General features: G+C 34.6%; 1 protein-coding gene across 2 annotated transcripts in view; it reads right to left on the bottom strand.

Annotated features, from left to right (window-relative positions):
* The window catches only part of SMCHD1 (structural maintenance of chromosomes flexible hinge domain containing 1), a 133,606-nt gene that overhangs the window by 81,102 nt on the left and 38,502 nt on the right, over nucleotides 1-14,002 (bottom strand). For both annotated transcript variants that reach the window (XM_057526926.1, XM_057526927.1), the window contains 6 exons: nucleotides 12,957-13,047; nucleotides 12,039-12,249; nucleotides 9,541-9,661; nucleotides 9,279-9,462; nucleotides 7,152-7,346; nucleotides 5,211-5,324 (listed from right to left, as the gene is read on the bottom strand). In XM_057526926.1, the coding sequence (XP_057382909.1) occupies nucleotides 5,211-5,324; nucleotides 7,152-7,346; nucleotides 9,279-9,462; nucleotides 9,541-9,661; nucleotides 12,039-12,249; nucleotides 12,957-13,047 (916 nt within the window). The remainder of the gene's footprint in view (nucleotides 1-5,210; nucleotides 5,325-7,151; nucleotides 7,347-9,278; nucleotides 9,463-9,540; nucleotides 9,662-12,038; nucleotides 12,250-12,956; nucleotides 13,048-14,002) is intronic.

The raw sequence follows: 14,002 nt of genomic DNA, 5'->3' as shown, positions 1-14,002 counted from the left end.
ATTATAGTTGAAAACTTCCCTAATAAGGGAAAGGAAATAGTTAATCAAGTCCAGGGAGCACAGAGAGTCCCACACAGGATAAACCCAAGGAGAAACACGCCAAGACACATATTAATCAAACTATCAAAAATTAAATACAAACAAAACATATTAAAAGCAGCAAAGAAAAAACAACAAATAACACACAAGGGAATCCCCATAAGGTTTACAGCTGATCTTTCAGCAGAAACTCTGTAAGCCAGAAGGGAGTGGCAGGACATATTTAAAGTGATGAAGGAGAAAAACCTACAACCAAGATTACTCTACCCAGCAAGGATCTCATTCAGATTTGATGGAGAAATTAAAACCTTTACAGACAAGCAAAAGCTGAGAGAGTTCAGCACCACCAAACCAGCTTTACAACAAATGCTAAAGGAACTTCTCTAGGCAAGAAACACAAGAGAAGGAAAACACCTACAATAACAAACCCAATACATTTAAGAAAATGGGAATAGGAACATACATATTGATAATTACCTTAAATGTAAATGGATTAAATGCTCCCACCAAAAGACACAGACTGCCTGAATGGATACAAAAACAAGACCCATATATATGCTGTCTACAAGAGACCCACTTCAGACCTAGGAACACACTCAGACGGAAAGTGAGTGGATGGAAAAAGATATTCCATGCAAATGGAAATCAAAAGAAAGCTGGAGTAGCAATTCTCATATCAGACAAAATAGACTTTCAAATAAAGACTATTACAAGAGACAAAGAAGGACACTACATAATGATCAAGGGATCGATCCAAGAAGAAGATACAACAATTGTAAATATTTATGCACCCAACATAGGAGCACCTCAATACATAAGGCAAATACTAACAGCCATAAAAGGGGAAATCGACAGCAACACAATCATAGTAGGGGACTTTAACACCCCACTTTCACCAATGGACAGATCATCCAAAATGAAAATCAATAAGGAAACACAAGCTTTAAATGATACATTAAACAAGATGGACTTAATTGATATTTATAGGACATTCCACCCAAAAACAACAGAATACACATTTTTCTCCAGTGCTCATGGAACATTCTCCAGGATAGATCATATCTTGGGTCACAAATCAAGCCTTGGTAAATTTAAGAAAATTGAAATCGTATCAAGTATCTTTTCCGACCACAACGCTATGAAACTAGATATCAATTACAGGAAAAGATCTGTAACAAATACAAACACATGGAGGCTACACAATACATTACTTAATAACGAAGTGATTACTGAAGAAATCAAAGGGGAAATCAAAAAATACCTAGAAACAAATGACAATGGAGATACGACGACCCAAAACCTATGGGACGCAGCAAAAGCAGTGCTAAGAGGGAAGTTTATAGCAACACAAGCCTACCTCAAGAAACAGAAAACATCTCGAATAAACAACCTAACCTTGCACCTGAAGCAATTAGAGAAAGAAGAACAAAAAAACCCCAAAGCCAGCAGAAGGAAAGAAATTATAAAGATCAGGTCAGAAATAAGTGAAAAAGAAATGAAGGAAACAATAGCAAAAATCAATGAAACTAAAAGCTGGTTCTTTGAGAAGATAAACAAAATTGATAAACCATTAGCCAGACTCATCAAGAGAAAAAGGGAGAAGACTCAGATCAATAGAATTAGAAATGAAAAAGGAGAAGTAACCACTGACACTGCAGAAATACAAAAGATCATGAGAGATTACTGCAAGCAACTCTATGCCAAAAAAATGGACAACCTGGAAGAAATGGACAGATTCTTAGAAATGCACAAACTGCCGAGACTGAACCAGGAAGAAATAGAAAATATGAACAGACCAATCACAAGCACTGAAATTGAAACTGTGATTAAAAACCTTCCAACAAACAAAAGCCCAGGACCAGATGGCTTCACAGGTGAATTCTATCAAACATTTAGAGAAGAGCTAACACCTATCCTTCTCAAACTCTTCGAAAATATTGCAGAGGCAGGAACACTCCCAAACTCATTCTACGAGGCCACCATCACCCTGATACCAAAATCAGACAAAGATGTCACAAAGAAAGAAAACTACAGGCCAATATCACTGATGAACATAGATGCAAAAATCCTCAACAAAATACTAGCAAACAGAATCCAACAGCACATTAAAAGGATCATACACCATGATCAAGTGGGGTATATCCCAGGAATGCAAGGATTCTTCAATATACGCAAATCAATCAATGTGATACACCATATTAACAAATTGAAGGAGAAAAACCATATGATCATCTCAATAGATGCAGAGAAAGCTTTCGACAAAATTCAACACCCATTTATGATAAAAGCCCTGCAGAAAGTAGGCATAGAGGGAACTTTCCTCAACATAATAAAGGCCATATATGACAAACCCGCAGTCAACATTGTCCTCAATGCTGAAAAACTGAAATCATTTCCACTAAGATCAGGAACAAGACAAGGTTGCCCACTCTCACCACTATTATTCAACATAGTTTTGGAAGTGTTAGCCACAGCAATCAGAGAAGACAAAGAAATAAAAGGAATCCAAATCGGAAAAGAAGAAGTAAAGCTGTCACTATTTGCAGATGACATGATACTATACATAGAGAATCCTAAAGATGCTACCAGAAAACTCCTAGAGCTAATCAATGAATTTGGTAAAGTAGCAGGATACAAAATTAATGCACAGAAATCTCTTGCATTTCTATACACTAATGACGAAAAATCTGAAAGTGAAATTAAGAGAACACTCCCATTTACCACTGCAACAAAAAGAATAAAATATCTAGGAATAAACCTACCTAAGGAGACAAAAGACCTGTATGCAGAAAATTATAAGACACTGATGAAAGAAATTAAAGATGATACAAATAGATGGAGAGATATACCATGTTCCTGGATTGGAAGAATCAACATTGTGAAAATGACTCTACTACCCAAAGCAATCTACAGATTCAATGCAATCCCTATCAAACTACCACTGGCATTTTTCACAGAACTAGAACAAAAAATTTCACAATTTGTATGGAAACACAAAAGACCCCGAATAGCCAAAGCAATCTTGAGAACGAAAAATGGAGCTGGGGGAATCAGGCTCCCTGACTTCAGACTATATTACAAAGCTTCAGTAATCAAGACAGTTTGGTACTGGCACAAAAACAGAAATATAGATCAATGGAACAGGATAGAAAGCCCAGAGATAAACCCACACACATATGGTCAACTTATCTTTGATAAAGGAGGCAAGCATATACAGTGGAGAAAAGACAGCCTCTTCAATAAGTTGTGCTGGGAAAATTGGACAGGAACATGTAAAAGTATGAAATTAGAACACTCCCTGACACCATGCACAAAAATAAACTCAAAATGGATTAAAGACCTAAGTGTAAGGGCAGACACTATCAAACTCTTAGAGGAAAACATAGGCAGAACACTCTATGACATACATCACAGCAAGATTCTTTTTGATCCAGCTCCCAGAGAAATGGAAATAAGGACACAAACAAGTGGGACCTAATGAAACTTAAAAGCTTTTGCACAGCAAAGGAAACCATAAACAAGACCAAAAGACAACCCTCAGAATGGGAGAAAATATTTGCAAATGAAGCAATTGACAAAGGATTAATCTCCAAGATTTACAAGCAGCTCATGCAGCTCAATAACAAAAAAACGAACAACCCAATCCAAAAATGGGCAGAAGATCTAAATAGACATTTCTCCAAAGAAGATATACAGATGGCCTACAGACACATGAAAGAATGCTCAACATCATTAATCATTAGAGAAATGCAAATCAAAACTACAATGAGATATCATCTCACACTGGTCAGAATGGCCATCATCAAAAAATCTAGAAACAATAAATGCTGGAGAGGGTGTGGAGAAAAGGGAACACTCTTGCACTGTTGGTGGGAATGTAAATTGATACAGCCACTATGGAGAACAGTATGGAGGTTCCTTAAAAAACTAAAAATAGAACTACCATACGACCCAGCAATCCCACTACTGGGCATATACCCTGAGAAAACCATAGGTCAAAAAGAGTCATGTACCAAAATGTTCATTGCAGCTCTATTTACAATAGCCAGGACATGGAAGCAACCTAAATGTCCAACGACAGATGAATGGATAAAGAAGATGTGGCACATATATACAATGGAATATTACTCAGCCATAAAAAGAAATGAAATGGAGGTATTCGTAGTGAGGTGGATGGAGTTAGAGTCTGTCATACAGAGTGAAGTAAGTCAGAAAGAGAAAAACAAATACAGTATGCTAACACATATATATGGAATCTAAGGGAAAATAAAGGTCATGAAGAACCTAGTGGCAAGACGCGAATATAGACACAGACCTACTAGAGAATGGACTTGAGGATATGGGGAGGGCGAGGGGTAAGATGTGACAGGGTGAGAGAGTGGCATAGACATATATACACTACCAAATGTAAAATAGATAGCTAGTGGGAAGCAACCGCATAGCACAGGGAGATCAGCTTGGTGCTTTGTGACCACCTAGAGGGGTGGGATAGGGAGGGTAGGAGGGAGGGAGATGCAAGAGGGAAGAGATATGGGAACATATGTATAACTGATTCACTTTGTTATAAAACAAAAACTAACACACCATTGTAAAGCAATTATACTCCAATAAAAATGTTAAAAAATAAAATAAAATAAATTTAGCTGCAACAAAAACATTTCTTCCAAAGAAACATATTTTTACCCTAATTAAGTATATAAATCATAATATCTATTATTACATTATACCACAGTGTTTACTTCCATTTTTCATGTAAACTCCTTCGGCCTAATTAAATAGGCCTTAGGCCATTCTAATTTTAACAGAAGCATAGTATAAGGATAAAACCAGCTCTAGTTTTGAAGTTTTTCATTCTTGAGATAGAAGTCTGGCTCCAATGTTTATGTTTGTGGGCATTGGATGAAATGTGCACTTTACAAAATTACTGTGTTAACTAGCAATAATATATGTAACATTTATTAAACACTGGGCACACAGATGTTAAGTTCTACAGATTATTAAAAACATCAAATATGAAACATAAAAATTCATGCTACCACTGCTTTAACCAATTGGAAATCCAAATACAAGGCAAAATAGAATACCATATCTTTGTTTTAACAATTAAGCAAAAGAAAGGAGTAGTACCAAGAGACTTTGAAGAAATATTTTTTGTTATTTGGGGGTCTTACCATTGCAATTTGAACCTCTCCTCCTGTAGCATATACTTCTCCATCATGATCACCATAAAGAAAAAATTTTACAATGCTTCCATAAAAGAGAGGAAGTGTCTTGATTGTCTTGACCTAATATTTAGTTTTAAAACAAGGATTTAGTATTAATACTTACTTTTAGAAAAACAGGTTTAACAATTACTTAACAGAACTACTTTATGCAAGGAGAAAACTCAGCATCTATCATTAGAAAAATTAACAAAAAAAGCATTCTAATATTCTAATAAAGTTATATTTGTGAAGTTCTCCACTTATTTGTAACATCTTTGAAAAGACACAGTGGCTTCTTCATACAAAAATGTCATAGCTATGCATGTGTCTAAAATGCCCAAAGCCTTCAAAGTCAATTATTATTAATGCAAATTATCTCAAACCCCCATAAATGTTGCTTGCAGACTGTGAACAGTGACTTACAAAGTTATCATTTCTTTCAAATAAATTAGCTCAAAACTTGCCTATAATGTATTTCTTCTCCTTACTTGGCTTGAAAAATCTAAGGGTAATTTCCATTGGTCCAATTCAAAACGTCCCAACTACAAGGACAACAAAAATTTACACCCAACCTACCTTCCAGCCTCATTTCATTTCTGAACTATTTCTCCTCACACACACAATAGGTTGCAGCAACCCAACTCTGTTGCTTGCGGTTTCCCTGCATCTACTTGTCTTCGTCTGTGCTCAGATTATCTTCTCTGAGAAAGCGTTTCACTTGACTACCACACAGAATTTGACAAAACTGATCACTCCCTCCTTGTAACTCTTCACAAATACCTTATTCTCCTGGTTTCCTTCTATCTCACTATCTTATCCCTTTCAATTCTCCTTTGTCAGCTCCTCCTCTTCGTTTTCCTAACCTCTAAATGTTGGAAAAGCAAGCTGTAGCTACACACACTACTTGGAGGTGACCGCATCTGATTCCAAAGCTTTCGATATACGATGATAAGAGTGTCACATTTGTGCATTTATTACCTTCATAATTACCTCTGAAAACCTGAGCCTTTACCTCTTTCAAGTTCCATACAAATGCCACTTCATGCACAAAGAATTGCATGATTTTACCCTCTTCTCCCAGGGCAATCCGAGGTCAGAAAATTCTCTCCTTCTAAATTATGAGCACTATTCATTCTCTCTTTTCATAGCACTTACCCCCTTCTTACCTATGATTATTCTGCTTAGGTTATCTCTGTTTTCAGGCTGTAACAGCCTGAAGGACAAAGGACATCCCCTAGATCTCTGCATTCTCTACAATGCAGTCAATAGCACAGTAACTCACGAGCAGCACTCAATAAAAATTTGCTGAAAAATAATTTCTCCATATCACAATTAAAAAAACAAAACGGAATTCTCCATTTGAGTAAAGTTTAGTGCAAGAAACAATAAAAACCTTGTTAATTGAGTCTTTGGCAAAAATCAAGTTTTTTATAAAATGTCCTGTTAAATTACGTAATTAAAATCCGTTTGGGGGCTTCCCTTGTGGCACAGTGGTTGAGAATCTGCCTGCCAATGCAGGGGACACGGGTTCGAGCCCTGGTCTGGGAAGATCCCACATGCCGCGGAGCAAATGGGCCCGTGAGCCACAATTACTGAGCCTGCGCGTCTGGAGCCTGTGCTCCGCAACAAGAGGGGCCACGATAGTGAGAGGCCCGCGCACCGCAATGAAGAGTGGCCCCCGCTTGCCACAACTAGAGAAAGTCCTCGCACAGAAACGAAGATCCAACACAGCCATAAATAAATAAATAAAAATTAAAAAAAAAAAAATCCGTTTGGCCTTTTCGTTCTTTTCTGGCTCCTGAGGAGCCAAGAGTAAATATATTATTTTTGGTTGTTGATAAATTCTAATACATCTAATTTAGTTTCAAATTCTACTAAAAATTAAATCTAAAAGTAAGTTAAACTTACCAGCTGTCCTGCTTTGTATATTTTTCCATCCCATTCTATTGCTGAATAAGTCGCCCAGGGGCCCTGCTTTTTAGAAGGAAGATCAGGACGTGTAATTATTCCTTTAAAAAGTGTAAATTTTATTTGTTTGTCATACTTTTCATGACAGTCCTTCAGCCATAAAGCAAATTCTCTGTCAATCTTCATTCGCTGCTCCTGTAAAATTTTAAAATGTTCTATGAAATATAGCTACTAGTAAACAAATACAACCACAGACACTTCTCATTCATTTCATTTTTCCTTCCACATACCTGCCCACCCCAGAAAACCTAATAAAAAACTAAAATATTTTGCTGGATCCTTCTCCCATACAAATTTAGATTTCTATCAAACACATTACTAAAGAAAGAAAAATCTTTGCTACATCCTTGGGTCCAAGGTCTCAATGGTCAATATCAACAAAGATTTGCTTCCTTGTTTTAAATCCTAGGATATACCAAAAAATGACAAACACTGGCTGCCTAGGATAAGGAGAACTAGCTGATTAGGGGAAAAGGGTAAGTGGAAGCTTTCTTACTGTGAACGACGCACATTCTCAATAGGGCAATAAAAATATCTTTTTATGTATCAGGCACAGATTTAAATACATATAGTACTTAAACGTATATATGGTATATCTATGGTATTAAAATGTCATTGGGGGGAGTGATTGGGGGAGAAAAGGTCAAGAAAGCTCTTTTATAAAGTGATAGTGAAAAAAAGGTAGAGAAATATTGCTATGCAAAACACATCTTTTCTTTTAATTATGTATTATATATCTATATTTATTCAGAAAATAAATCATAAAATAAAAATTGTTTTCTAATAATACATAAGAAGAAAATGTGCTACTGCTTAGCATTCTTCACCCTGATGGAAGACAGTATAGAGATTTACATTCCAGCATAAGGTGCTATATACTTGTTTAATGCCTATCTTTAGGAGAATGAGTAGGGAAGATAATCTCTACATCACATGCTTTCACAGAAGACTTTGCATAAAGTTATAGAAGTTCATTTCCCCCTATATATCTTATTCCACAATATACCATTTCCAAATGAAAATGGGGCAAAACTAAAACTGATTTCAGCTTAAGTTTTTGCAGCTTATAGTCAAAGGGCCAGTAAGTTAATCACCAAAAAAAAAAACCAACTTTTGGTTTTAAAAAGTTATTTGAATAAGAAGTAACATGTACCTGGTAAACACTCAAAAATGGCATATATCTTCAAGGAACTCTTCCCCCTAATCTGTTCCCAGGTACCAACTCCTTCCTGAATCAGCAAATTACTGTTGTCACTTTGTCAACTTGACAAGAATATAAAATTATTAACTAGGAATGGGACAGTCCACCTACCAAATTTTTATGCTGTATTTCAATGTACAGCCCTTGTATTCGATAAAATTATATAAGATTCAGTAACTTTTTATTAAGAGCAAAATGAATTTCAACATGTTGTAGGGATGACTGACTATAAATACTGTGTGTCATGTATTGTGCTTATTGCTTAAGCAATTTTAAGTTCAGAATAAACGCATCCATCTCTTGGCAACTTAACATTAAACTACTGAAAGAGTAGTATCAAGTAAAAGTTTCTGAGGTGCTTAAGTAGAATAAAAGTACACTAGTTCTATCCTACTTTTTAAAAAATTTATCATTCTTTTTCTACTGATTAATGCAGATTTTAATACTGATCAATCTCACAGCACCTTTTAGCCCAAAGTATTTCATAGTTCTACCTCAATTTTACCCCCAAGATTAGATTAAAATTGCATATTTAGGTTATTAATATATAAACACAGCTTTTATATTAGATAAAATTGTTCTTATATGCTCTTATCAAATGGACATGGTTCTGTAGCTTCTATTTACTATGTCAAGGTACTGATGAAGATCTGATAAAAGATCTGTAAATTTTATCTGAACAAGATCTAATCAGTTTGAAATTTTTGAGTGAACACATAAATGCTCATGAATGAAAATTTATACTCCTGATTAAATAAAATGAAAAGTATGCAAATTGTCAGTACAAATCTACACTACTAGTGACTTTTTTTGTACTTAAAACAGAACACTTGCAAATATTCAAAACTTGATACTTAAAACCATACCTGTCCATTTAAAATCCTTGTAAAAAGGGTGTTCTTATCTTTCAATTTTAGCTCAAGATCCATAAAGGTCAGTTTATTTGTGCTGACCTGGAATTTGTCATTAGTGAATAATGCACCAGATATCCTATTGTAGCACTCAATCGGTGCAAGCCCTCTCTTCTTAGGAGGAGTACACCAGTCAAAGCTTGAACAGAACAAAGTATTAGTTAGTAAAAAGATTAGATCACAAAACAATGTAATTTCAGCAAAAATCAGAACTTACTCTTCAACAGATGTATATGGTATTAGTCGTCCATTCCAAAAACATTCAAAAATAGGTCTTTTCCCTCTTGCTGCTTTCTCAAGTATGAAACAGTCATCATCATCGTCTTCATCTTTTAATTCTAGAACAAAGGAATATTGGAACAAAATGTTTATTGCTATAAAGTATATGCAATTTTTACCACTGAGAAATCAATTTCTGTAAGTGAAATGTTAAAGCTACTTCAGAGAAATGGTAACAAAAATTCTTATGATCTTTAACATTGCATTCTATAAAACCTAAAGGTGGCTTTATTCTGTTTGCCCTCAAAAAGGCAGATTTTCAAAGTGGTTCCACATTACCAATAGTGTTTCTCATTACAAAGTCAATAATTACTTACATACTAATCAATCTGTGTTAGGAGTACTATACTAACTACTGAGCCTGCAATCTTTAAAACCTATTTATAAATATGGGAGCTTGAATCCTGTACCTAAACCACAAGCTTCACAACTCTGTCAGAACCAGTTTACTTACATAAAAATCATCTGGAAAATCTACAGTATCTAGCAACAGCAAGTTTGCCTAGCTTGGACAAATTAATAATACTGAATGTAAGTTTACTTTATGATACAGCTAGAATTATAACCTATGTTATAAAGCACAACTCTCTACATTTTTATGTTTGTTAGTAATACATTTTCATATATTCAGATAAATTAGATTCAAACATTCTGATCCTGACATGGTAATACCTCAGTCATTCTGGCATTAATCATTCCCCCCACCCCAAATAAAGCCTTCTTCTCCCAAAAAAACTCTCACAAGTCCATCACAAGTAAATATTCCTTTCAATCACACCATTTCACTTGCTCTTAGAGAACCCCTCTGATCTCATTCAACTTACTGGCTATTATTTTAAGACATCATTTAAAGAACTTTATGTTTTTGTCTATAAGCATGCAAAAATTACAAATGGCAAATGAAAAACATGCTAGAGACTTCACGGGAGGGAAGGTCACTGAGTAATAACATGTATGAGCACTTACTAAACAAAGTCAGGCACTATTCTGAGGACTTGAAGCAGTTTCTTATTCAACCCTCACAACACGTCTATGAGGCAAGAATTATTACCCCCCCATTTCACAGATACTGAGGCAGGCAGTACTTTGTCAAAGTTTACACAAAGTGGCCAAGATAGGATTCAAATCAGGAAATCTGGTTCCAAAACCCACAATACTAAGGCTATACTAAAGAATTATTCTGAATGAGAAAATTTAATACTGTTAATCTATGAAAATTCAATGCAATCCCAATAATACCACTAGGATTTTTTTAAAGTGAAAGTACAATACAAAGTGATTCCAAAGCTTATCCAGAAGAACAAAAGATTAAGCATTAAGAATTTTCTCAAAAAAGAACAATAGTGTCTTGCCCTATAGATATCAATATACAGTATAAAGGACAAGAGAGTATCATTGCTCATGTATAAAAACACAAAATAGGGACTTCCCTGGTGGCACAGTGGTTAAGAATCCGCCTGCCAATGCAGGGGACACAGGTTCGAGCCCTGGTCCGGGAAGATCTCACATGCCGCGAAGCAACTAAGCCCGTGCGCCACAACTACTGAGCCTGCGCTCTAGAGCCCGCAAGCCACAACTATTGAGCCCACATGCTACAACTACCGAAGCCCGCGCACCTAGAGCCCGTGCTCCACAACAAGAGAAGCCACTGCAATGAGAAGCCTGCACACCACGACAAAGAGTAGCCCCCGCTCACAGCAACAAAGACCCAACACAGCCATAAATAAATAAATAAATAAATTTATAATAAATTAATAAATAAAAACACAAACTAGATCAATTCCTTACAGTAAAAAAATCCAGATCTATGCACTTATGGGAACTTTATATTATTATGAAAGTGATATTTAAACTATTACAAAAATCATAACATTCAATAATTGGTGTTAGGAAACTGGAAACCCACATGAAAAATATTAACCCACACACAAAAAAGATTAGAGATGTGTCAAAGATGTAAACATAAAATGATTAAGAAAAAAAACCACAGGATCTTTTTTATAATCTTGAGGTATAAGAAGCCTTTCTATAGCAAGGCAAAAATCAGAAAGCATAAAGAAAAAACTAGTATGACTAAGTAAAGTTTAAAACTACTTTATAAATACCTACAAAGATAACAGGAAGACAACATGGAGAATATATAAAGGATTACTATGCAGTACATAGCTAAAAGTTCAGTTCAGGAAGAGATCTATGATAAAAGAATATATAATCTTTCTTAAAGCCACTGCTTTATTCATCTGGAAATGAATATACACAAAAATTAAGAATTATAAAAATTATAAATACTTTATAAACTTAAGATTTGCATGAGGGAAAAAAGTTTTTAAATTTATCTAACCTCAACAGCCCAACTAATAATTATTATTAAGAAAACAAATCACTATCCTAAATCACAACTTCACATTTTATAGCTAAGATAACAGATTAACATACTTGATGGAAAGCATGGATCATCAGGGTACGTTTCTCTATCATATAGAAAAGGGTGATATCGGATAATCCCTTCCACTACACCATCTCCTTCAACATGAGCCTTGAACTCAAAACTATCGGCTGCTGTATTTATATACAACGTCTGCATGTCATCTTGTATTTCCCTTAGGTTGATAATCTTAGGTGTCTTCCCCTTTTCAAACATAGAAATCTAAAATAAAAATAAAACAAAAACAATTAAATTCTATAGTGACTTTACTTTTGTTCTCAGCTATGATCCAACAACAGAACAGGCAAAAACTACTTTTATTTGTACAAGTAATCATCTAGCTTATTGAAATACATATATATTTTTATTTGGATTAAATAGCTCTAAGTAGCATCTCAAAAAAAATATACTACAAAAAAACTGAAAGTAAGCAAAGAAAGAGCAAAGCAGAGCTGAAGGATATATTAAGTGATGAGTACATTTAATTCAAGGTTTCCTGCTAGAGGTAGGAAGTGGGATAAAGATGTACATGAAATTCTTCCTGATGTGTGGGCAAGGATACTAAGAACTCAACACTCAAATATTCTTTTCTTCTGAATCTTACTTTACCGTTATAAGACTTCTGTGAACAAAAGAGAAACTATTTATTTCTTTTCTTCCCTGCTTTTGAGACATGATATTCAGTAACAGCTCATATCTCTAGAGAAGACAGAGAAAGGAGAAACCATATACTACCGTAAACAAAGGTTCCACAAAAATATATCTAGGAATAATCTCTTTACTTGGATATCAAATTAGGAAGTGTTTTGGTAAAAGACAAGGACAGAGAAGTTGCCTATTTACTGACTGATTTTTCTTGTCCAGAGTAACTTGGAACTAGAACAGATACCTAATAATTCACAATACTTGAAGAAAGAATTTTATCTTACTTCAATATCAATGTTGTTGAAAGGTCCAACTTCTTTTGATGTACGTTTTTCATTTCCTTTTGGGCCATGAATATAGTAATGATAAATATGCCTAAAACACAGAAAAATAACTTTACACTTTCAATTCACATAAAATTACAGTTCATCTCATCTTCTACCAAAAAAAATTCTATAACTACTATTTGGCAGTACCTACTAGGTGCCAAGCACTATACTAAGCATTTTTAAACAGAGTACACCATTTAATGGTAAAAACAATCCTGAGATTCAGGTATTATTACCCTTCATTTTATATAGAAATCGGAATGCAAGAAAAATATATAATTTAATTTACTTAAGGTCACAGAATTATAGAGTTGGGGGGGCTTCAATCCAAGTCTTTCCAACTTCAAGGCCCAAATACTTTAAGTATAGTTTATCAAAAAAACTAAAACTAGAAGTTAAGAGGCTATAATTCTACTTGTTAGGGATGTTCTACAAAGGACTCAAATATCAGGGAGTATACAGGATTGGGTATCTAACTTATGTCCCCAACATGAGAGTATCATTCTGTAACTCTCATCTTTCTTCTCCTATGACACTGAAACAATCTTATGCCAATACTCCTAAGACTAATAAATTCAACATTATCCCATCAAAAACCACCACTTCAGAAATCTTTGTTATTTTATTTTGGCAAATGTTTCAAAAGATTATATTTGGGGGAGATTATTCACCTCTCCCCATATCCCGTATCACATGTGTAATTATTCCTCAAGCAGGAATTTAAAATATTCCTTCATATGAATTTTAACTTTTTAAAATTACATTAATTGTCCTAGTTTAAAACACTACTAAGATAAAAGGAAATCACTGAAAATCATGAGATCTTTCTTCAGACATCTCAAAAGTGTTAACATCATAGTCAACAATAAGTTTACAACCATACATTAAGAAAGAGTACTATAAATAGCTTAGCAAGTGTCTATTTCAAAGAATGGTTAAAGTTATACGTCATTCTTTTTAAAAGCAACAGTTAAGTTATAATTATGTCATTAATGTACACT

The sequence above is a fragment of the Balaenoptera acutorostrata genome, chromosome 13 (assembly GCF_949987535.1).
Source record: "Balaenoptera acutorostrata chromosome 13, mBalAcu1.1, whole genome shotgun sequence".
Lineage (NCBI taxonomy): Eukaryota > Metazoa > Chordata > Mammalia > Artiodactyla > Balaenopteridae > Balaenoptera > Balaenoptera acutorostrata.
The sequence above is the reverse complement of the archived record's forward strand: the minus strand, read 5'-3'. Positions and strand labels throughout refer to the sequence as shown.